Source organism: Heptranchias perlo, chromosome 2 (genome assembly GCF_035084215.1).
Source record: "Heptranchias perlo isolate sHepPer1 chromosome 2, sHepPer1.hap1, whole genome shotgun sequence".
In the NCBI taxonomy this organism is placed as follows: Eukaryota; Metazoa; Chordata; class Chondrichthyes; order Hexanchiformes; family Hexanchidae; genus Heptranchias; species Heptranchias perlo.
Window position 1 is genome coordinate 85,377,609 of NC_090326.1, and position 26,309 is coordinate 85,403,917.

Here is a 26,309-nt window from a genome sequence, read left to right on the forward strand (position 1 = left end):
TCATTTTTATTGTGATGGTGTCACAAATAAGCAACGCAATTGAAATTGCTATTGATATGACAACACATTTTAAAGCAAACTGTTTCATTGCACTGAATGTTTAGCTTTTTTTTTGTGTTTGCCAAATATTTTTCTATATGATCACTGTGCCTCTTTATGAAATTCCAAGGTAAATTTTGTAAGGCCCCACCCAGTGCTGAGGCCTTACTGATTAGAAAATCACAAGGACTCAGCCAGCAATTTTTCAATATGCACCGGCTCCATGTGAGGCCCTACCAAGTGTAGAGGGACTCACAAAATTTACCATTAGTACTCAACAAAGAAAATCAAAAATGTGCTGGAAACACACAGCAGGTCTATCAGTAACTGAAAAGATTTGAGATGAGTCAGGATTCTTCTCCTTGTTCTCCTGGAGTTCCAGAGGGACAAGACTTCTGCCCACCCCTCCTGATCTGCCCCAAACCTGTACCGGGGTTAATCCTGTATGCGCAGCAAATCACCAAGAGGGAGCCCGCCAGTGCGAAGAGGGGAATATTGATAGTGCTGCTGTAGGGGCACTGCTGCAGCACCAGAAAAGCCAGTGGGCTTAAAGGGGCAGAAGCACGCCAAAGATTGTAACCACAGTCCCACTGGTACCTTCAGCAGTTAAATGTTTGGGGCCAAACAGGAGGGAGAGGAGGGTGCTACAAGGTCTTCTTCCTTCAAGGAGGAACCTCAGGGCCATTTCCACTGCCTCCCATGGCTTACTGCTACCTTCCCCATGCTGGCCCCATGAGGTGGCGGTAAGTGGGCCGGATGAGAGGAAATCCTCAAGTGATTCGGACCCTGCAGGGGAATCCCAGTCGACAGCATTGCCCTAATTTTCTCTCATCCTCCATCTCATTTCGGGTGGATCACAGAGGAGAAACCCAGCCCAGGAGAATACCCACCTGAAACATTAACCCTGACATTTACATTTCAGTTGTTGACAGACCTGATGTGTATTTCCATTTTCTGTTTTTATTTCAGATTTCCAGCATTTGCATTTGTTCTTGTTCTCTTTTTATTTGTTATTGTTACTCAACAAAGCGATTGCTAATTTTCCAGTACAGAAATTGGTCTGGGAATTTCTCCAGGCTTTAATTTTGTCTTAATAGGTCTTAAAATTCAGGTGTCTGCTCCTTATCCACTCTGGCAGAGTACCGGCAGGTCACCAGAGAGTACAAACTTATTCCCTCCTCCCTTCCCACAATATTGTTTGGGAAAATGGATCTGTACTCAAATGGACATCACTGGGGTTTAATGCAGAAATGCCTACTCTTGGCGCAATCAATTTACCGCCGCCTGCAAGGAAAACAGGTACACACTTACCACTAAACTAGCAGGATTTTTGTGCTCCCCACGAGATGGTCAAATATCAGACCTTCTTATTGAATGCTCCTCTCTCCCTTCCTTCTCTCCTCCCCTTGTAAATAATCAAGAACTAGATTGTCCCAACTACACCATCGGGTAGTTAAAAACAACAATAACGCTTGGGCTCATAAGTGGCAAGTAACATTCGCGCCAGACAAGTGCCAGGCAATGACCATCTCCAACAAGAGAGAGTCTAAGTACCTCCCCTTGACATTCAATGGCATTACCATCGCCGAATCCCCCACCATCAACATCCTGGGGGTCACCATTAACCAGAAACTTAACTGGACCAGCCATATAAATACTGTGGCTACGAGAGCAGGTCAGAGGCTGGGTATTCTGCGGCGAGTGACTCACCTCCTGACTCCCCAAAGCCTTTCCACCATCTACAAGGCACAAGTCAGGAGTGTGATGGAATACTCTCCACTTGCTTGGATGAGTGCAGCTCCAACAACACTCAAGAAGCTCGACACCATCCAAGATAAAGCAGCCTGCTTGATTGGCACCCCATCCACTACCCTAAACATTCACTCCCTTCACCACCGGCGCACTGTGGCTGCAGTGTGTACCATCCACAGGATGCACTGCAGCAACTCGCCAAGGCTTCTTCGACAGCACCTCCCAAACCCGCGACCTCTACCACCTAGAAGGACAAGAGCAGCAGGTACATGGGAACAACACCACCTGCACGTTCCCCTCCAAGTCACACACCATCCCGACTTGGAAATATATCGCCGTTCCTTCATCGTCGCTGGGTCAAAATCCTGGAACTCCCTTCCTAACAGCACTGTGGGAGAACCGTCACCACACGGACTGCAGCGGTTCAAGAAGGCGGCTCACCACCACCTTCTCAAGGGCAATTAGGGATGGGCAATAAATGCTGGCCTCGCCAGCGATGCCCACATCCCATGAACGAATAAAAAAAAAACTTTTTGGTGATTTCCCGCACCTTATCTGCCACCCACCATGATGGTGGGAAACTAATGTGCCACGTACAATGTTGGCACACTTTGACAAAGGGGCACTTTTTGCTGTTGCTTATGCACGCTGTCAAACTTTAAAAGAACAGAACAATCTGAACCTGAAATTATCTAAATCGGATGAAATTTGAGCATTTAGATATTACCCCAAAGTGACTGAATTTTCTTCATTTTAATTCTGATTTGTTAGACTAAAGAAAAAAGATTTACGTTGATTTAGTGCCTTATCGCATCTCTCAGAAACATCCCAAAGCAGTTCACATGTAATCAATTTGCCTGAAGTGCCATGATTGTTATTATGTAGAGCCACACAGCAGCCATTTTGCACACACCAGGATCCACAAACAGCAATGAGGTGAATGAGCAGTCAGTTTTTTTTGGTGGTATTGCTTGAGGGAATAGGATTGTCAGCTCTGGTTGGACGTATTCCTGGAGGATTCATTACATGACCTCCCACCTCCAAACACCCTGCCCAGTCAAACAGCCTATTTTCCCAAATACAATATTTTTATAACTCATAAACAAAAGTGTTCAAAGAAAATTTTTTAAAAGACACATTTTTAATGCCCCTTTGATTTTTCTCCCAGGTTGCATACAGCAATGTTTTTTTTTATTCGTTCACGGGATGTGGGCGTCGCTGGCGAGGCCAGCCTTTATTGCCCATCCCTAATTGCCCTCGAGAAGGTGGTGGTGAGCCGCCTTCTTGAACCGCTGCAGTCCGTGTGGTGACGGTTCTCCCACAGTGCTGTTAGGAAGGGAGTTCCAGGATTTTGACCCAGCGACGATGAAGGAACGGCGATATATTTCCAAGACGGGATGGTGTGTGACTTGGAGGGGAACGTGCAGGTGATGTTGTTCCCATGTGCCTGCTGCTCTTGTCCTTCTAGGTGGTAGAGGTCGCGGGTTTGGGAGGTGCTGTCGAAGAAGCCTTGGCGAGTTGCTGCAGTGCATCCTGTGGATGGTACACACTGCAGCCACAGTGCGCCGGTGGTGAAGGGAGTGAATGTTTAGGGTGGTGGATGGGGTGCCAATCAAGCAGGCTGCTTTATCTTGGATGGTGTCGAGCTTCTTGAGTGTTGTTGGAGCTGCACTCATCCAAGCAAGTAGAGAGTATTCCATCACACTCCTGACTTGTGCCTTGTAAATGGTGGAAAGGCTTTGGGGAGTCAGGAGGTGAGTCACTCTCCGCAGAATACCCAGCCTCTGACCTGCTCTCGTAGCCACAGTATTTATATGGCTGGTCCAGTTAAGTTTCTGGTCAATGGTGACCCCCAGGATGTTGATGGTGGGGGATTCGGTAATGGTAATGCCGTTGAATATCAAGGGGAGGTGGTTAGACTCTCTCTTGTTGGAGATGGTCATTGCCTGGCACTTATCTGGCGCGAATGTTACTTGCCACTTATGAGCCCAAGCCTGGATGTTGTCCAGGTCTTGCTGCATGTGGGCTCGGACTGCTTCATTATTTGAGGGGTTGCGAATGGAACTGAACACTGTGCAGTCATCAGCGAACATCCCCATTTCTGACCTTAGGATGGAGGGAAGGTCATTGATGAAGCAGCTGAAGATGGTTGGGCCTAGGACACTGCCCTGAGGAACTCCTGCAGCAATGTCCTGGGGCTGAGATGATTGGCCTCCAACAACCACTACCATCTTCCTTTGTGCTATGTCCTATGTCCAGGAAATTAATCTTTAATTTCTAGTGACTCCAGGACAATTCGGGATAGTTGGCAACCTTATGAAAATAATGTTAGTCAGATCACCATATAGTGTTATAGGACCTTTAATATTCACCTAAAGCAGCAGTAAGGAACTCAGTTTAACATCTCATTTGAATGATGGCATCTACAACAACGGAACACTCACTTCAGTCAGCCAAGATTATGTGGTCAAGTGCTGAAATGAGCGAAAGAGTTACTTACTGTGAGTATTTGCAAACGATACCCCACACAGAAACGTTTGAAAACTATTGGATGAAAGAGAGAATATCATCACGTTTTGGAAGTTCTAATAGACAGGCTCAATCTGAAATAGGCTGCTCTGAGAACTCCATGGCAGCATCACCAGGGAGATCCGACACAATATTTAATGTATTGTGAACCTTTTAGCAATTTAATTTTCCCGTTCTGATTCTGGCTTTCATTTAATTCAGCAATGATAATATTGTTGATTTGAACCTTCTGTGAACAAAATGATGAAAGGTTTTGCACGACCTGAGATTATGGTGAGAATTTCTCATCAGACAAGTTGAAAATGATCTTTAGTTTTTTTTTGTTAGAGTGCATTTTCCTTTGTGTTACCATTTCAAAATTCCTTTAAGAGAATTTTCTCTATTTACTGCTATCATTACAAACAGTAATTAGAAGTTGAATGGTTTTGAAACAGATGGTTTTTTTTTGGACTGACTTTTATTAATACAGGTGTTAACCAATGTTGACGGTTCTCCAGGATGACAGCCCTGTTACCCAGGCACAGATTTTAAAAAATATGGAACTTAACTGATTCTAACTATTAACAAATGCAAACCTGCTCAAATATTCCATATGGTTTCATTACAAATTAAGTTTACAGGCTACAGTTTAATTTTTATGACCTTGTAAAACAGATGGCTTCAGGTTTCGCCAGTACTACGATCAGTTACTTTGATCTTTATTCCAAATATCTGGATATTTATGAGAAGTCTGGGTTACAGAAACTGAAGAAATTACAGAATGTGATGGAGCCTCAATTTGCCAGAAAGTGGGAGTGTATTGGCATAAGGAACTACCATATCGGGTCCATCACTAATTGCCCCTTGCAAACTTCCGATGGTATTTTCTTCTGGCGCTGGCGGTGCCCACCAGTTTGATAGTTTGCATATGTTAATTAGCCCCCAGTGATATTTTGATATTCTTCACATATTTTCTTGGGGGATAATTTTAATCTCCAAGAATGGGTGGGTTGGGGGCTGGTAGAACATTAAAATAATAGGTTTTTTGGAGCAGGACCACATCCCGGTTCCAACGCACCCACGTCTGGTTTTGACCTGGGGCGTTTGGATGCGTGTGCATAACAGACGCACAGAAGTCCCGCCCCCCCCACTTAAAACCGATGGGCCAATACTTAAAGGGGCAATGTACCTAGTTGAAATAGTTGAGGTACTTAATTTTTTGTGTATTGCAAAAGTAAAATTAATTTAACCTTACCTGTTCGGGTTTCCCATCGCTTCGGATTCACGTCAGACAAAAGCAGGCGGGAAGGGCCGGATCCATGAGGTGAGCGCCTTTATTGCTCTGCTTGTGGGCCCGGAGGAGCAGGAGTGCTTCTTCGACATGACCCTCCGATGCTGGACCCTCCCCTCCACCGATGCTAGACCCCCCCACCCAATGCTGAACCCTCCCCCCCCCCCCCCCCAATGCTGGAACCCCGACCCTGATGCTGGAGCCCTCCTCCACAATGTCGCCCACCTCCCCCCCTCTCCAATTTGTTCCAGGGCCCATGATCTCTCTCTCTCTCTCCCTCCTGTCCCCCTCTCAGGTTCGTGGTTCCTTTCCCTCCCGACCGGCAGCCAGTCTGTCAATCTGCACGCCTGGTGAGTGGGAAACCCGGAAGCACAAATAATCACCTTCAATTGAGTTGCGATTGTAGATTGCAACGCACTCGTTTGGCTTCCGGGTTCCCTACACGAATATCTAGGGATAGACTGGCTTCCTGGCTCCAAGTTAAAATCATGCCCCGGTTCAGTTTCATCAATATGGCTGCCCATGGTTGCCAGTGTCTGAGCAATTAACGGAAATGTTTTTAAAGAGCCCTAACAGAAAAGTGCAAGGAGAATTTGCACTGGATTAGTTAAGTTTTTTGTTTTCTTTTTGTGTTGTTCTTGTTACTTAGCTAGTTAGGTCCCTTTGTGGCAACTGTTGAGCCAAGAGCATTTTTAACCCAACATTAGTAGTACCACAATGGGAACCCCCCCCGCCCCTTGCCCCCATCGTAGAATAGAATTATAGATAATACAGCACAGAAGAAGGCCTCTGCCGGCTCTTTGAAAGAGTTTTCCAATTAGTCCCATTCCACTGCTCTTTCTCCAGAGCCCTCCAAATTTTTCCCCTTCAAGCATTTATCCAATTCCCTTTTGAAAGTTATGACTGAATTTGCTTCCACCACCCTTTCAGGTAGTGCATTCCAGATTATAACGACTTGATGTGTAAAACAAATTCTCCTCGTTTCGTCTCTGGTTCTTTTGCCAATTATCTTATATCTGTGTCCTCTGGTTACCGACCATTCTGCCACTGGAAACAGTTTCTCATTTACTCTATCAAAACCCTTCATGATTTTGAACACCTCTATTAAATCTCCCCTTAACTGTCTCTGCTCTAAAGAGGTCAACCCCAGTTTCTTTAGTCCTTCCACGTAACTGAAGTCCCGCATCCCTGGTGCCATTGCGTGTGCATAAGAACACCTTGGCATTGAGGTGGCCCATTCCTCCTGTCGCTGAGTCCTGAAATGGACCAGCTCCACATTTTGCCACTTCCTATGCATGGGCGGGCTGGTCCTACATGCTTTTTAACAATGTCAGCCATTGGAGGTGGGGGTGGCAGGGGGGAGAGTGAACTTGTTGGAGTCCTGAGAGACTGCATTGTCATCAATACCCATTCCAACCACGTCCCTACTGCTGGACCATACCTCATCATGGCCGCTATTTGGCATGATAGCAGAACTTGTTGAACCTAGAATAGATAACCCTGTTTCACCCTAGAATATCAGGCCTCTATGGCAGTAGTCTGAGTACATGGAAGAATTACTGACTGGTCTGAGGACCTTTAGCATGGAGGCTCCTTTGCCACATGGTGAGTTGCAGTGTTGTGAAACCATCATGTGAGGCTTTGCGCATGTGGCTAGTGGACTGCTCCATGTAAGCTGACATCTCTAGCATGCTGCGTGGCATCATTTTCAGAGACTGTATCAATGCACAATGCTTAGACTGCATCATTCTTTTGAAAGCAGATCCTATGAAGCCCAGATCCTGGATCAATCAGACAAGGAAAGACACAATCTGTGTCTCTAGAGAGCATGTGCCTGTTTCTCTTTTGCCACATCAAGCTGCTTCTGCTTACTCATGTTCTGTGTCTCACCCAGTGTACTTCCCTCTATCTTACTATCTAAATCCCCTAGGTGCATATATCTGGCTGGTGTTTGGGAGGGATAGAATGTGTGTGATGGTGTGGGGTATGAAATGCTAGTGGGTCCAGTGTCACTAAGCGCTGGTACACCTCGAGAAAGAAAACAAAAAGACATTACAGTGGTGCCCTTTTGAGAAGCCATCGCAGAAAAGTTTCCAGTAGAAGTAGTGCCATAGGAGCGTGCTTCAGTATATGGTTTGTCGCTAGTGTGAATAAGAGAATAGGAAGAGCAGAATGAGCAGGGGAAAGTGGTTCACATGAATTCTGAGATGGCAACAGTCCTCTTGGTACACATGAACTCTTAGCTGCGAACAGTCTTCTCACTTCCCCAGCTTCAGCCCTCGCTACGTCCTCTGTCCCTAAGATTGGCAGTACGGTCCTTCTCATATGGGGTTAATCCACAAAGGTTAGGGTGTCCCCTTATGTACATGCTCTCCCGCTTCAGTTGTGGGCTCTCTCCTCCTGTAAGAAGATTAGAAGTGAAAGGTTGCAGTTGTCTTGATGATGCACAATGATAGAAAATGTCAGCATGTGGTCCACAGTAGCTGTGATGACATACATACATCATGCAGCTACATGAGATGGGACAATTTTAGCCAAATATACGAAAGGGTGCGAATGAAGAAATACTTCCAGGGGAATGTTGGTGGTGCGAAGTTTACCCTATTTTTAATGATCATTCATGGCAAGCATAGAACATAGATTAAGATGGTTTAAAGGGTCATGGATGCTTAGTAGACTGAAATAATGGAACAGTGGATTTTTTTAATATCATGGCTGACTTGGTAAGATCATTAAATGTGCTGATTGCTAACTTCCGGTATTTCTGTTGGGTCGCTTGCCTGGGGTCTTCCAGTGCTCCAATCCAAGAGTGCCCCCTCTGTGCTGCACTGCCTCCATCAGAATTTCTATGGGCGCATCAGAGAAATGGGCTGTCCTGTGCTCCGCTAAATTTCTTGTGGACATAGTTCCAAACAGAAGATTGCTGCCTTGCAAACCTCAATGCTTACCCTTTAATTCTGCAGCATCATAGGTATTTTGTACGCTTGGAGCTCCTTGAGATTATACCTTCAATTTCATTTTATACACAAAGCCAGTAGCACAGGCAATGAATTGACGCTTTGTTAAGTGGTACTAACATCTGTTCACTTTGCTTTATTAAAGTAAAATAAATTCAGTATAGATTTAAAAATAGTCAAAGGGACTCTTCAAACAGCTCAATTAGTGAATACACTGCCCAACATGGCACTGAGCTATACAGATCAACAAGTTGTTAGCTGCTATGCATTGATTCAGATGGAGTGGCTGCAGAGTTGACAAAATTGACCTCAGTGTCTATGGGTTTGGCAGAGAGAAAAAAAAGACATGACTCCCAATATTATCACTCTCTCGTGACCGCTGCTGGAAAATGTGTCAATTTCGGGTGAAGATCGGATTGGGCTCAGCTGTGATGACCTCCAGAGTGAATAGTCTCACTACCTGTGTTCCTGTGTGAAGAATGACCACTTAGGTAAGGTACCAGAGGCTGGCTGGTGCCCATGGAATTGTACACCAAAAAAAAGGACAAGAACAGCAATATCGTGGGAACATCATCGCCTCTAAATTCCCCTCCAAGTCACACACCATCCGGACGTGGACATATATCACCCTTCCTTCATCTTTGCTGGGTCAATATCCTGGAATTCTCTGCCTAACACCATGGAGGAGCACCATTAGCATTAAGACTACAACGGTTCAAGGAGAAGGCCACAACCGCCACCTTCTCAGGGCAATAAATGCCAGCTTTGTCAGTGCCACCCACGTTCCGAGAGCAAATTAAAGAAACAAAGATTCAGAGCATTTTGAACATGAGTGGAGAAAATTTGGGGAAAAGATTTGTGAATTGTGAAAAAAAAAAGGTTAAAAGTACTTTTTGAAATATGTTTGTGCTTCAGTCGTGAGTCATAATTAGATGATGATTGTTAGCATTACAGATCTCTGAATTGCGTGGCTTTATCATTCAGCGCTTCACCATATCCGTTGTACCATTAGTTTTCTATTTGCACTAGCAGTATGACGAAGAGGCACAGAAAAAAGAAATACAATTCCAAATGTACGTTCTGTGTGGGATCCTGGGATTGTTCACTAAAAACAGAAAATAATGAAAATGCACAGCAGGTCAGTCAGCATTTGAAAGAGAAAGATACGGGGGGAAATTTTATCATTCCGGCCAATCTCAACGGGGGGTGGGGGGGCAATGCGTGCGTGGGAAACCCATAAAAATTATTCGTGCCATTTCTTGAGCGATTGTGACTTTATTGAAGGCCCTTAATGTGACTTCTGGGTTTTACAGCTGCAGGCTGCATAGTTGGCGCATCGCACACCCGAATGACACGCTGGGACCTGGGTTATTTAAAGGGCCATTACAACCATGGGATTTGAGGGAGAAAGGAGGAATATAAGGAGATGGAGCAGCAGAGGAGGAGGCCAGCACCCAGGTTCAGTGACTCCGCGCTGGAGTTGCTGTTAGCCGGTGTGAGGAGCAGGAGGGAAACATTGTACCCGGCAGATAGGAGGAAGCGCCTTGCCTCTGCCACCAAGAAGGCCTGGCTCGAGGTGGCGAAGGAGGGATCAGCAGAACTATCGTCGCCCGGATGTGGATGCATTGCAGGAAGTGGTTCAATGAGCTAACTAGGTCAGGAAAAGTGAGTACAGCTACTGATTCACCGGCATTCTGTGGTGCACATTACCCCCCCCCTCACACTCTGGCCTGCGAAACCTACTCCATCACATCACCCCTCACACCCACTTAAGGCTCAGTGTCAAGTTACCTTCACTTTCTGTGCACTTCTTCACCTCCCCATTTGTGCACCCACCACTCCCAATCATCCCAATCCTAATGCAATGTCATGAATCTGTCTGACACTCACCCTCTGATGCATCTCTTTCATTGTCAGCCTGACCCAGAGCAATGCATCCATCGGGTGTCCCTGTCACCCTCACTCACTCACATGTCTGTACTTTCTCCCCTTGTAAGAGAAGAGAGCGCAAAATGCAAGGGAAAGGAGGGGGGCCTCCACAAATAGTGGCCCTTACAGAGACGGAGGAGGAGGCATTGGACATCAGCTGAACGGTGGAGTGCCTGGCCTTCGGGGATGTTGAGACTGGCACCCCGCAAATGTCTGGTGACAGAACTTTAACACTCCTCACACACAAGATGAATTGATGTTATCAATGATTGACCTGTTGCACACCTCACTATGCTCATCACAACATTACTTCTGCGATGATTCTTAATATTGCTATATCTTCTTTTCCAAGGTCTTCAAGGAGTGATGACATGGATGAGGCGACTCCTCAGAGGAGCTCCATGCCTCTGAGGGCACAGCGTCACATCATAGCGAGCCATGCACCAGGGCAGATACTCACACCTCGGTGGGTCCTATTAGAGAGTTAGTTGGGTTATCACCTGGTGAGTCATCACTCATAAGTGAGCAAGAGCAGACACTGTTGGCAGGGGCAGCGATGGAGAGTCCACATCGGTGACTCCTCTCCAAGCTCTGCTCAGCTGGGCACAGATGCTGAACTCCACGGGCCACCCTTGGAAAGGGGAATGATAGAGGTACAGAAGCACCTTTGCAACATACTGGAAGACTTACCATGCTCAGTCTCCACATTAGCGCAGAGGATGGAGGAGTCCACCTCCAGCATTAGTGGACTGGTGGCGCAGGTAAGTGCGGGAATGTCTGTAATGGAGGGAATGGCAGCCTCCATTGCATTTCATGCATGGCTCACAAATGAGTTCATTCAGGCCCTGGCAACGGCTATCTGGACTCAGGGTGAACAACATGCTGCCTCCTTAAACAGGCAGACAGAAACATTAACACTGACCTTACAAGGCATCACACAAGTCCTCCAAACTGTTGTCCAACAGAGTGGTAGGAGTGATGTGGCCCTGGCCCAGGGGAAGGATGATGGCGAAAGGGGACATGGAAGTGGGGACTCCACTCAAAGCGCCTCACGTCTCACCCAGTGCCTCCCCCTCAACCGGTACCCACAATCCAGATGGCTGAGTCTGCCGCTGCACAGGTGAAGGTGGAGCAGTCTTTGGCAGGACCCTCCAGGGCTCCAAAACCCATGGGTCATAGGCCGATAGCATCTAAACAGTCGGCATGAATCTGAGCAGCCTGCCACTGCCTCTGCTGCAGCCACAGGGGATGAACCATGTAGAAGTGGTAGGAAGAAGAAGTCTAAAAGGTTTTGTAATCACCAAGGGTGTCTGACAGAATGTCATGTTTTTCATTTATATTTGTTTTTTGTTAAATGCACATTAAATGTTATGATTCTCACCACTACTGCCACGTCTTGCCCATTCTTGAGTCCCTTTTGTGAAAGCGCCCTTTCATATGCTTCATCATGAATGGCAAGACTTGATGTCACCCATTGGGCGTGTTTACAATGGGTGTATGTGTAGTTGTAGGACTGTTTTGTGCAGTGTGGTGGTTGTCGTTCCAGATGGTCTGAGTACTTGACTACCTTCACTTTGCATATCTCCCTATGGGAATGTATCAAATATGAGTGACTCCCTGGCATCACGAGCAACCAGGTGAGCCGCTGCTCTGCCGATGGTTTGTCCATCGTCCTCCTCCTCCTCCTCCTCGTCTTCTTCAATGTTGATGGTAGGTGTGGCTGCTTCATGAGCACGTGGGACCTCATCAACCGGTAACCCTCTGTTGAGTGATGTTGTGCAGCATGCAACACACAACTATTATTCTACATACCCTCGCTGGTGCGTACTGAAGGGCTCCCCCAGATCGATCCAGGCACCTGAAGCACATCTTCAGCATTCCTATGGCTTGTTCAAAGACAGATCTGGTGATAGTGTGACCATCATTGTTCCGCTCCTGAGCCTTGCTGGTGGGTTTTCTCACAGGTGCCATGAGCCACGTCTGCAGTGGGTATCCCTTGTCTCCAAGGAACCAGCCCTTAAGTCTGTCTTCTGTGTGGAAGAGGGCTAGGATGTTGGACTCGCACCAAATGAAGGAATCATGGCAGCTGCCAGGGAATTTGGCACACCGCAGAAACTTCTTCTGGTGGTCGTAAACCATCTGCGCATTGATGGAGTGATATCCCTTTCAGTTGATGAACAGTCCTGACTCGTGTGCAGGTCCTCAGATTGCTACGTGTGTGCAATCAATTGCGCCCTGTACCCGTGGGAAGCCAGCCAGAGAGTGGAAACCCACTGCCCTCTCAGTCTGGCTGATGTTGTCGATGGGGAAGTTGATGTAGTCAGATGCCCTGGTAAACAAGCCATTCGTGACCTGTCGTATACACTTATGTGCAGACAACTGAGAGATCCCGTTGATTTCACCGGTAGCGCCCTGGAAGGATCCGGCGGGTGAAGAAATTGAGGGCAGCGGTGGTTTTAACTGTGACGGACAATGCATGTCCACCAGGCCCAGCCAGGAGCAGCTCTGCGTGAAGGATCCTGCAGATGTCTGCGACCACCTGATGACTCAATCTGAGCCTGTGTAGGCACTGCTCCTCAGAGAGGTCCAGGAAGCTCAGCCTCTGCCTGTACACCCTCTCACGTGGGTAGTGCCTCCTGCAACCTCGACTCCTCTGTTGTTCCCCTCTCTGCTCTTCTGCAGGTCCTTGTGATGCACCTCTGTCTTGTGTACCTGCAACTCCCAGAACTGCACGCCGTGCTTGCCGCGGATGGTGATGTGTCTCCTCCTCAGATGTACCGCTGAATAAATCCATTGCTCCCCCCATCCTGACCGTGTTAGTTTGAAGGGGTCCAACATGTAGGTAAATATGTGTGAACACAAGAATTCTGAGTGTGAACAAAGAAATCTCAGTCTAAACACAAAGAATTCCCAGCCAAAGGTTTGTCTGAGAGAACTGCTTGCCTGCTGCAAAAACTCACCTTTTCCTCACATGTCAATCACTGGTTTAAAGATCCAAATGGCTGAGAGCTGCAACTCGCCTCTGTTTCCAAGGAGTCTTTCAGAGGCCATGGGAGACGTGTTCAGGTAGAATTAAAATCATTTGTCTGCCTCAATACACTAAAATTTAATGCCCTTAACTACTTTAACTACCTTAATTGCACCTTTAAATGTCATCGGGTTCCAGAAGCGCACACACACCCAGATGCTTCTGGGTCAAACGCGGAAGTCGGTGGGTTGGAGCAGAATTCATTCCTGCTCCCAAATTCTAAAATTTTCACTGACCCCCCCGCCCCCAACCCACCCCATGATGTTTTAATTGAGCCCCTTGATCAGAACTGGCATGGTAAAGGTGGAGAGCTCTTTTAGGACTAACCAAAACAAAGAGAAGAGGGGAGATCAATAAGTAGAGGTCAAGAGTACAGATATTCAAACTACTAAACATCGTCCAATGTTTTGTTATTCTATTCCAGTTTTGCTGTTATTTCAACCAGTAATGGCACATAGAGGTTTACGTTGCAGCTCATTCTGAATGATATCACCATCTACATTTATAACTCTGCAAAGACTGCATTGCAGGACACAGTCAGAATGAAATAAATTGTGAAATGCTTAAAGGGGCACCATGTCAACAGTCCTGAGACCATCATGTGCAGCGTGTCATCACTGCATTTCTTTTTTAATTTGGGCAACCAAAATGAGGGGCTAAAGTCCATAATGCAGGACACTACCAATGCTGAAAAGAGAAAACAAAAGATGAGGTAAAACATGAAGTAATGATTATGATGCCAAGCTTGGGGTTTAAAGAAAGACCAGGAGAGGATGAGGTGTTCCTATTTTGAGTTTCCAGCAAGTTACAGTGGGTGACTGCAAGGTATGCCTTGATTTTAACAGTGAGGATGTAGGGAGGACGCAAGGAAGATCATCCTATAGTATGGTAGGTTTGTAGCTTAGAAGTAACGACAGTAAAATACAGGAGAGTATCGATAAAATGGAGAAAGACAATAAAGATTGTACTGGAGAAATTGCAATGCATCTGTGCAGCATAAGCTTTCCACAAGGAGCAACATGGTGGAGTTCTGAGCTGGAGCAGCATATACCTTTTGTATTGTGGGAACCTGTTAAAGTTTAGTTACAAGTGAATATTTTTCTTAAGCACAGCAACATTGATATATGAAGACGTGAAAAGAGTAAAAGAGAATACAAGGTTAAACAGGAAGTCGTGCTGAGGTGATGTCAAGCTTACGTTTTAAAAGCCTGAACACAGAATGATAAATGATCAATAGGCATTTAAAAAAAAGACTATAGGAGAAATCTTCTCGAGTCTATGCCAAGGGGGACTGGATCACTCAGGCACAGCAAGTATTGAAAAATCAGGCAGATTGAAGCGCACTCTTGTAAAGGAACCCACCCGATTTTCCACTGAGCCTGGGTACTAACCAAGGACCATCTCCTCTTATCAATTTGAAATAGGACTAATGGCAAATTGAACTGAACTCAAACTATATTGAACAAAGAAAGTCATGAGGGCTGATTTTCCTCTCAGGGCCTCCGCTGGCCGACTAATAGGTACAGTGTACCTGAGGTGTGCTGTGCCTGTGAGGGGAGGAGTGTCCACAATTTTTCTGGCTTACTCTATTTGTGTTGGGACCAGGGCCCGCAACAGGAGTGAAGATGCAGGCCTGAGAAACCTGCTGCTACACTTCTGGCTGCCGGGCTCAGAGTCCTCTGGCTGCTGTGGGAGAAAAGCAGCCAGAAGATTCTAAGGCCCAAAAATCACCTTGGGATGAAATCCTTTAAAAACTTGAATCATCTTTTTCTGTTTAACCATCTTCAGGCTACCTCCAGTAAACCCCCTGGAGACCATCAAGTCTATGGAGGGTCAAGGTGCAAGCCCCATTACCAGATGTCTTTGGGCACCCCTCTGTTAGTGTGCTGAATGGACAAAATGAGAGGAAACTCAAGTAGTGGGGGGGCAGAAACCTGATGCAACAAGTCTCCGCAACCCTCCCCAACCATTTCCTCTTCACCGCGCCTGGAACTTGAACATTCTCCAGGTGTAACAAAGGAGAAAATATGCCTTATGAGCTGCTATTAGCAGCCTACTGCTGAATCTTGACGTTGAACGAGTCACAAAGTATTTTTGCACACTGGAATGTAATGGCAAAGGCAGCAAACAGTAAGCGATCTCTTCTTGAACCTCTATGGATCAAAGTGATTTTACCGTGATCTGTGCAGGATTGCTACTACCTTATTGAAACAGTTGGGTGCCTGCTGTTTCCCTTCCTCCCCCAACCCCATAAGAGTCTGCAGCCAGAACAGGTAGTCAAAAGGCGAAAAGCAGAGAAACTTCTAGGCATCTGCATTCTCTCAGGAAAACAGCTGTGGCTTCCAGAGGAAATGCTGTTTTCTTCCCATCAGCCCAATAACTTGGAAAGCATTGGGCCTGGTTTGGCACAGCTAGCTGCATAGGATGCAGTTACTAGCTTACAACTTATGAGACAAAGCGTTCAGATGGGCTTATTCCTGACAAACACTGAGAGGGTTCCCTAGGGGACAGAGGGGCCTTTACTGACCTCACAAGAATGCTTCTCGAGAGGGATTTATGTTCTACCCTATGAGCCACATCAAAAACTCCACTGTATGACAGATAATTGGCCTCTTAAATATTGCAATCAATGTATTTAATTCATATCATATGATTAACTTAATATATATATCTCCTAAATCTATCTGGACCTAAACAAGGTGGTTACTTTAAGGATCAGCACTGTTCATCAACACAAACTATATAATGTAATTCAGATGTGAAGTCACCAAAAGTACAAATAGGTATGAGATTTGAGACTAGCTCCAGGAGGTAGTTTCATATTACTTCAGCACACCAGCTGCAGTATAACTGCCCTCCCCCCCCGCCCCCAGTTTGAAGCAAAGTTTAAAAAGTTCACAGGCAATCTAATGGAGCATCTGGGATATTTTAAAACTTTGAATCTTTTCAATGTTAGGAGAGCCAACAGGACAGTTAGCTGACTGTTAATTTTGATGATATTTGGATGCTCTCAATGCAGTGGAAATGTAAGGCAGCTGAGGCCATTAGTGCACATTGTGGTATGGGATAGGAATAGGGTTGCCAACCCTCCAGGATTGCCTGGAGTCTCCAGGAATTGAAGATTGATCTCCAGGGCACTACTGTGAGCAATCCTGGAGAAAAATCACTGGGACATTAAAAAATTTGTGTGCTTTTAAAAATTTTCTTTGAACACTTTTGCTTATTAGTTATTAAAAACATTGCAGATGGGCAAAAAGGGCTGTTTGACTGAAGTTGGAAATCATCCATTTGGGTAATGAAGAGTCTATCTGCTTCTGAATTGGCTTGGGAAGGCTGTGTGCTGCGAGGATGAACGTATTGGTAGACCAATGGTGGAAGTAGGAGATAGAAGGTCATGTGATGAAATCTTCATGAATACATCCAACCAGAGTTGGCAACCCTAGGTACGAATACAGGATTGTAATCCACCTCTTGAATGTGTCACCAAAGCTGATTCTCTGGAGTGTCGTGAAGACAAGTTTCTACCCAACCTGGTCGAATGTCTTTTCCGCATCCAGAGAGAATACCAAGGCAGTGTATTTGTAGAACTGTGGTGGAGCAGCACACTGAATAGCTGCCTGGTGACTCCGTACAAGGCCTGAATGGACTGATGACTGGAGGCTAAGATCCTGGCTCGTATTTTATAGTCAGTATTGAAAAGGGATCTAGGTCTATATGATGAGCACTGGGGCCTTTACCTTTCTTATGTGTTAATGTGATTGTGGCTTCACTGAGAGCATCTGAGGGGATCATTGTCTCCAGCACATAATGTAGGAGTTGCAATGGGAGAGGGAATAGAGCCTTGTAGAATTCAGCTGGATAGCCATCAGGTCCTGAGGCTTTTCTTGATTGAAGGCTTTATAATGTGTTATACCTCTCTCTCCTCCTTTAAGATGCTCCTTAAAACCTGTCTCTTTGACCAAGCCTTTGGTCACCTATTCTAATATCTCCTTATGTGGCTTGGTGTCAAATTTTATTTGATTACGCTCCTATGAAGGGCCTTGGGGCGTCTTACTACTTTAAAGGCGCTATACAATTGCAAGTTGTTGTTGTTTGTAGTATTTGGCCGTGGTATTCCAGAGGAGCTTTTCAGCACCCATTGTTGATAAGAGGCTGTTTAGTTCCCCTCTTGCCTGTATCAGTGGGGTCAATTTTCCTTGTGGCTGGGGTAGAGGGGAAGACCAGGGCAGGGGAGTCCCAAAGGATCCTTATGGAGCACGAAGGAGCTCCTCCTGGCCCACACAAATTGAACGAGTAATAAATTAAAAATTCACACTTACCTTCTAAATCCAGATCCTGGCAGCTTTGGCCTGGCGAGGAAGCCACTTATTTAAAATTGCAATCAGCCGGATTGGGGTAGGAACAGAGTGGTTGAGTCCCTTGCTCCATTTTAACTGCCCCCACCCGATTTCCCACCAGTGTCTTTTCTGTGCTCTTGGTTTAGTGCTTCTTGTGTTGAGATTCTAAATTCTTTACCTTTTGTTCCAACTCTTTGGATCTGTAGCTCTTTACACTTTTTAGTGGAGGTGAAGATGAAATGACCCCTGAGGACTGCTGTTGTGGTTTCATTTTATGTTTTCCTTCTATTTTTTTCCTTGTGGTAGCACTCTTCCTACCTCGCACTTGTACTAGATGTTCTTTCCTCTGCTGTCATAATCTGTTTTCCACTGCTGAGGCTTTTTCTTTAAAGATTCAGTTTCACCCTGCTGCCTCTGCCCTGATTTTCACTCTCTCCCTCGCTGTTTGTGTTTTTTCTTTTCTCCCTCTTTCTCTTCTCTCAGTGATCACAGTTTGGGATGAGCCAGAGGTTACGCTTCAGTCAGGAGATTGGAGCTTCTGAACTTCCGTTTTTTTTAGCAAAGTATTTCTCTGGGGACACTGCAGCGGGTCACTTGGGAGCGGACTGTCAGAGACTGAAGTCAAGACCATTATTTAAAAAAGGAGGGTTAAAAAAAAGCCCTCTCTGCACCCAACCACTGGTACAACACTTACTAGGTTGGGAAGGCAGTGTGTTTGCCTGCACACAATGTCTTGGATGGCAGTGAATTTACAAAAGATTTTAAAAGGAATTGGAAGGCCTGTAAAAAACACGGATCTATCTTTTTGTTTTCAAATCATCGTTCACAGTGCTGACACTTATAGCAGCTGTAAGGTGAATGGAGCAGGCAAAAAAGTGGCCACCATCAGCCTGGCTGATTGAAGCTCATCCTATCCCGCTCCTTGTTCGATTTTGGACCTGACGAAAAGCAGTAACCCTATTTAAAGGCACACCACATTTGGGGCCGAGGCGAATGGCATTACCCCCTCAACCTTGGCAGTGAGACCTGGGTGATTTTAACTCCCATGCCTCATCTGCATGCACCTGGTCAGTTACCTGCCTGAAACCAGCAGGGAGTGGCAGGTAGTCGGTAGGCGGGAGTAGAATGTCGAGCAGCTGGAAATTCAGATAAATTGGGGGAAGTGGGGATGCTGTTTGGAAGGGTCTCATGATCGAAAAGTGGGAAGGCTTAAACTTTCCTTGTGGGACGTGGAGGAGCACTCCTTCTCCTCCTGGCCCCACAATGAAAGCAGAAGAGTTAAAAAAAAAACTTAACTCATTGGGCCTCTTCAGGCCCCAACTCTACTTTCCTCTAGCTTCACCCGATAGGAAAGCCACAACTGTTTCCCTGGTCAGGCCACCGGTTAAAATAGCAGTCGGGTCCCAATGACGTCATCAGAGCCCGATCTACATATTTAAAGAAGGACGCTGCCAGTTTCAGGTTAGCGTCCTTGTCGCCAGACAAGAAGAGCAGTTTAAAATTGAAGACTGCGGGAAGGGAGCAGGATGTCGGCGTGTAAGTCTACCACGGGTGGGCAGGGTTAAAATCACTCATTTGAAGTCTTGAAGGACATTAACACAATTCCAGGAGTTTGGGGGGGGGGGGGGGGTGGATAAAATGAAGGTATAACCCAGGCTAAATGAATTTGGGGGACACATGTCCTGTTACTCCCCCCACCCCCTCCCACCACCACCAAAGTGGTTGCACCTGTGACCTGACTGGAAAATGGTGTATGTGTCAGACACAGGAAAATCATCTATTCAAAGCATTTCTCACCTTGTAACATTCATGGAATAAATTGGTTCCAGAGACCAGCAAAAAATGTAGAAACCCAACTTTTATTAATGAACAGCAGAACAGAGCTTTGTATTTGCCTCAGCATCAGTCTGTTAAATTGATTCACTGGCTCTGCTGATATATAATCAAAACTAACTTGCTATACAAGAACTACACCATTCTGACTAAAACAGAAGACAAAAGGTAGATTTCCTTCTTCGCTGTGACTGAGGAATCAGCAATGCCCTCTTACACTGCAGAACCTGCCTCCAGTTAACAGAATCACAGCTCTGGGCAAAAATGTCACATCCAACCCAGGATTTTTACTTGAGGTTTTCAAATAAAAACATTAATGAAGGTATTAAAAGACACAAAAACAATTCAAAGTACAAATGTAATCATATTATTGTGAAATAAATGTAATATAGATTTTGTTTTGTTTATTTTATTTAAAATCTTATTTTGGACATTAGAAATTTCAGTTCCTACATTTTTTTGCAAGGAACTGTTTGCGTGAGTTGATTGATTCATCAATAAACCATGACAACTAATATATATAAGGAAATGACATCATAAAATGGTGTTTCAATGTTAAGTGTTTATATTAAAGTGTGACCAAAACTCGTGACAACAGGAAGTAAGGTTTGTGAACAGGGAGTGCAATATATGTAGGATTAGTAATTATATGCAGACTAAAACCACCTAATTGAAAGGCCAGGGTCCATAGTTCAGGCATGGTTGAAATAAGTAAGAGAAGTCAAGGTAAATCAAGATAAGTTGATGCCAAGCCTCGGGAATGATTTTAACCTGGGAATGATCTTAAGCCTCAGGAATGATTTTAACCACCTCGTGGAAACTGGATGGGTGGGCATTTAAAATGTTCCAGGTTACTTAGGGGTCAGAAAGCCGTCCGGATCACGCAGATTGCGATTTTCACTCGGGCTTCTGGACAGGCGACTAAGCTGCCTGCCCAAAGCCAGCAGGATCCTTTTTTAAATATGCAGATCAGGCCCCGACTGCTATTTTAACGCAAGACTGAGCAGGGAAGCTGCTGCAGCTTTCTCAACCAGGTGAAGGGTAGCCAGGACCTGCTGGGAAGAAGAAGAGGCCTCAAAGGGTAAGTATTTCCTTTGAGGGGCCATGAGGAGCAGGAGTGCCTATCTGGGCCCCACAAGGAAAGTTTAGACCTCCATGCCCCGAACTCCCCCCTCCCCAACCCCCCGCTTCCCTACCACGATACCCCCCTTTCCTGAACACCGGAGAATGACTAAAGGCCTCCCAATTTTCCAGAGGCCGGCAGTCACTTCCCAACCATCTCCAACCCATTCCGGGCAGGAAGTGGAACAGCGACACATTAATAAGGCTGGGAGTTAAAATACCCCAGGTCTGTTTTCTGCTGCAATGGGTGAATTTCTGCCACCCACATACCTAAAAACTGCCTGGTGTTAAAAGTGGGGCCTGGGTTTTAAAATCCATAGATTGTAGGAGAAAGGGAAGTAAAGAGGTGCACAGTTTTGAGCTCCTGGGAAAGAATGATTTAGCGTAGGAGAATGTGTGATGAGTCTTGATTTTAATACAGTGCATCCATCAGATGGGTGCTGATAATGTGCGCTCTGGAGAAGGAACAAGTCCTGTTATAGTATCATTGTATACCTCGGGATGTTTGTGTACAATAACATGGGATTTATCTGCTCCAACATGCCAAACTGTGTATAATGTAAAAGTGTTCCACTTCCTGCCTGAACTCACAATCTAAATCCTAAACCAAGTTGTAAAAATTCCAATTTTTAACAGAGTTCTTTAGGCTTCAGCAACAAAATGACATTTTCTGAAAGAGTAAATAAAAACTGAATTTAACTCTGACCTCATTTCAATCCAGTAAACTCCCCAGTTTTATGGAAAAACCTCTCACCATATGTATTGTAAAATGAAATCCAAAACATACTACAAATATAGCATCTCGCATCAGTTTTTGGTGTGGTATAAAATCAGTGATATTCTCCTCCAGGATTAGTGACTTCATCTTTTCCTGCCCAGTGGCTTCGTGTGAATCATTGTTGTGAAGTTAATGGAGCTGATTTTCCACTGGCGTATTTCCCATGTGCACCTACCTCCGAGGTGCTACGTGGAGGGAAAAGAGTTGGAGTTCCCTTGCAACCGTGCAATCCACATGTTTGCGCGTCACGTGTATTTCCGGTCATGGATCCAACAAAGGATAAAAGATTGCACCTTAAAGCAGGTGCTGAGGTGCAAATTAAATCTAAATGATCTTGAAGTGACATAACTCTGGCTCTGGATCTATTTCCTCCCCTAGTGTTGGTCACAGATCATGTGCCAATACCACCCATATAAACTAGGCATTCTGAGCTGCTAAACTGCATCACAAATCCACAGATAATTGCACCAACTTAGATGGTGACTGACAAATTGACCTTCGGTCTGTTAGGACAACAAAACTTAAAGATGTGTTGCTACACTAGGACTGCACTGAGTCCAGGAATATGTGGGGAGAGCAGAGGAGTTTTCTGCTCCACCATGTGTCCCATTTGGAACTCCACCGTACATTTGCCAGGGAAGTGTGGCATTACTGCAGGAGGAGAACTCCTATCCACCCGAAGCCCATTCCCAGGGAAAGCACTGCTCTGCCAGTAGCACTTAAGGTGACAGGCACTGTAATTTTTTTTTGCTTTGGGCTCTTTTCAGGGAGCCAATGAGGACATAAGCTGGCATGGAGCTGTTGGTCTTTGCACACTTTCATGTAAGCGAGTGTGTGACTGATCAGGATGGAGTGTAAAGGATGGATAAGCATTCTACAAACCCTGAGCAGGGGGCATGTCTCCTTCTTCCTCATCCAAATCCCATCCCTGGATTTGGAGGACCTGCTCCTTTAGAGAAATCAAAAGATGCATTGTGGCTGGATCTCTTCTGGTCATCATCCTCTCCTGGTTGTTATGTGCTGTCAACTCCTACAAAAGCAAAAACATCTATTCATTAGCTGACTTTGGTGGCATGGTATCTCCCTCCACCCATGTGTTAGGGAACTTACGGAAGGCATTGTGAAGACAGAAACTTGTTGCCTGCCAGTTCTGTCATGGAAAGAGTTGGCAGGAGGTTGCCTTGTGCAGCCTTCTACCGAAGGCACTGGAGAATGCACAGTGCAGGGTAATGGGCATCCATGGGAAGGTGGAGACAAAGTGAAAGATGCATTGGTAGAAAGGAGCAGTCCGTGATAGTGCTAATTGGTACAGTGCACAAATATGAGATAATGCTGCAGTGCCTTATTTTGCCCTCTCTTGGTGAGGTCATTGAATTTCATAGAAGATTGGAAACCATGTCCTCTGCATAGTACTTTGAATTGATGGAATTTGCCAACTCCTGCCAAGCATGTTACTCCACTGTCTTGCTCACATGACAGTGGAACCTTTTATACATAGTGAAATACTTTTTCTTTAATTTGGTTTCTCTACAAGCATCCCTATTTAGCTATTTAAGCTTCTCTTTACCTTGAACCCTCCTTTTTCTGCGGATATACAAGGCTTCCTTGTTCTTCAACATTGATTTAAAAATATCCATTTTTCTTTTATATCGGAGTATTATATTACCCAACAGCATGGGGCTGATTTTAACCCCCAAGAACAGGCAGGTTGGGGGCGGGTAGGCAGCAAAAATGGTTGATTTTTGGACCGGGACCGCACCCTGGCTCCAACTCACCCACTAATGGGTTTAACCCAGGCGTATTTGGATGCGCCGCAACAGAAACCCCAGAAGTCCCGTCCCAACTTAAAGCCGGTGGGCCGATACTTAAAGGGACAATGTACCCCATTGCGATAGTTGAGGCACTTAATTTTTTTGTGTATTAGAAATGTCAAACAAATTTTAGGGTTTCCCATCGCTTCGGATTCACGTCAGGTGAAAGCTGGCAGGAAGGGCCGGATCCAGGGGGTGAGTGCCCTTATTGCACTGCCTGTGAGCCTGGAGGAGCAGGAGTGCTTCATCCAGGCCCAACAAGCTCACCTGGCGTGATCGGACCCCAGCCTTCGGCCGAACCCCCCCCCCACCGGCCGATGCTAGACCCCCCCACCCCGATGGTGGCCCCCCCGATCTTCACCCAATATCGTCCACGTCCCCCTACCTCCCCCCACCCCTCAGATTTCTTCCACGGCCCACAATCTCTCTTCCCCTCCCTCCCCCCTCTCCAATTTGCGGTTCCTTTCACTTCCATCAGGCAACCAGCCTGTCAATCTGGCTGCCTGGCGCGTGGGAAACCCGGAAGCAAAAATATTTATCTTCAGTTGAATTGCAGTCGCAGATTGCGGCTTCTGGGTTACCCATACGACTATCTATTGCCACACTGGGTTCCCGGCTCCAAGCTAAAATCAGCCCAATGTCTCAATATGGTTTCCCCAAAGCTTTCCTCGTCAGTGAAAATTGAGCTTTCTTGATATCTCCGACTGTTAAATTATCAGCAGTATTATGTCACCTCAGCAATTGAAATCTAACAATATAAATGATCGCTGTTGCTCAGATGCTTCCCTCGTATAGAGATCAAGAGCTGGACTTTCCTCTGCTACCCTACCCCAAATCGGAAGAGATAGCAGCAGAAACAGCAGGAAATTGCCTCTGCCCCAACTTAGATTTTCTTTCCCAACCTCTGCCAGGATCGCTGCTGGCCACCCCTTCCCAGCTTGTTGCACATAAATGCTGGTGGAGGGCTGGCAACTAGTCTCCCATCCCATTTCCCTCCGGTCTGCCCTTCTTACCGCTGCTCCCTAGGATCCCTGAAGATTGGACCAGGGTAACAGTGGTAATGTCCCTGATGTGCAGAAATAGAGGGAGAGGGCCTAATAAAGGCCTCCTCTCCCCCAATCATGCCCCATTCACTTACCTGTGTAGGCATCGATCTCTGCTGAGGCCTACAATGACTGCACCTCCTTCCTGTCTTCTTCAGGGCTCTTCTGTCCCTTTAAGGTCCCTCTCCACGTCTTGTGGTGCTGCAGTGTCAGCCTGCTTAGTTTCCTCCTCAGCTATGGTAGGCTATCAATTAGTCTACAACAGACCCAGATATGAAGCAAGGAAACGCCCAGTGGTGAAAAAGAATTACCACATGTCCTGTCTCAATTTATTCAGAAATTGTATCTCAAAATACTATTTTCTGAAAGAAATCTATCTGATTTGCATTTGAATTAATAACACTCTCTGCTTCCACAAGCAGAGGGATACTAATGGGAAGAGAGACATTTTTATTTGTTCCTTTCCATAAGCGATGCCATTGGAGGTCAACTAGAGAAATAATAAATATAGTATCAATTAGTCAGCACATGATGAGTAGAGCAGTCACATGACCTAAACTATTACTTTAACCAACTAGTTGATGACTGGAATTTTCTGAAATACAGGTGCATTAAACCTAAAACAAACCATTACATTACATTTTTCTTTCAGGTTGGATTTTCTCTATGTTTGGCATTCTGGGGTTTACGAAGTGTAATTAAACTCTAACAGCTACCAATGGACATCCGTCACAGTATAAGAATGAACCAGCTCCACAGCAACACTGCAACATAGCCAGCTTCTCCATGCACCATAACTCATGGGTGATGAATACAAATGTATACAAATTAACATTTTAGAGGAAAAAAACAAGAAATATTATTTTTGACTATAAGTAACTGTAGTAGAAAGTAAAATAATTTGACATTTTATCTTCAGAAATCAATAAGAATAATAACTTGTAGTATTTTGTAGTAGAGAATGAAAAGATTTTATGTTACAGTATATATTGACTATAAATTTTCTTGATACTTAATTGCAACTGTTAGCAAAATTTGAGCACAGAGCTCACACAAACTTAGATCTATGTTTTGCGTAACATGAGCCGATGACTGAGAACAGCAGTGCAGTGCCACCACTGTGGATTTTCAGCATTTGTCCTTTGCCCTCTAAACAGGGCTTGTTCATGGAGTTGCATTAAAATGTGCTTTGTGCTACATGTTGAGGCACTACACTAATGTTATTTAGCAGTGGCACATCTGTAATAAAATTCTGTTCATAATCTCTAATCTTGTTTAAAAACAAATCATTGGAAGCTTTTTGTTATGTACACCATGCAGACTTTTCAAAAACAATTTGGAGTTTTGCATAAAGTTGACAAAGGCTGAAGGTAACCTAAACTTTGATTTGTATACTTCAAAAAATTAACCATAACCTTTCAAAACTAATTTAATGCATGTTACAACAAATTTGATGAATCTCTGCAGCAATGTGATTAAATTTGTATCTCAAACCCAAAGACCTGTGTTGGTTTTGACTGTTTATCTGCAAATCATTTTTGTTACCTGTCTTTTCCAGAAATAAATCAATAAAACCACTAGTAAAATGAGTAGTTGGTAATGTTTCCTGATCACAGTGGAATGTTGGATCTAGAATGGTTTTTGCTCATCAATAATTGCATGATCTTCTGGGTGCACTGATAACACACAATTGGAAGGCAAGAGGAGTTTAAAAAATATTTTACATTGAACTTAAAATACTTGCTAAGAAACATAATTTAAAAACAATAGTGCAGATTGTCCGTTTGGGTTCGTCTGCCAAACTCGGGGAGCTTCATTAAAATATTAAAATGAGGGGGAGAATGTCCTCATTCCCAATATTCCAAATTCATTTTCTCTTTC

At 45.1% G+C, this 26,309-nt stretch overlaps 1 protein-coding gene across 1 annotated transcript in view; it reads left to right on the plus strand.

Annotated features, from left to right (window-relative positions):
* Positions 1-26,017, plus strand: part of agmo (alkylglycerol monooxygenase) — a 324,939-nt gene extending 298,922 nt beyond the window's left edge. The window contains exon 13 of the mRNA XM_068003878.1: positions 25,081-26,017. Within this exon, the coding sequence (XP_067859979.1) occupies positions 25,081-25,137 (57 nt within the window). The 3' untranslated portion in view covers positions 25,138-26,017. The remainder of the gene's footprint in view (positions 1-25,080) is intronic.
* Positions 26,018-26,309: the final 292 nt, after the last annotated feature.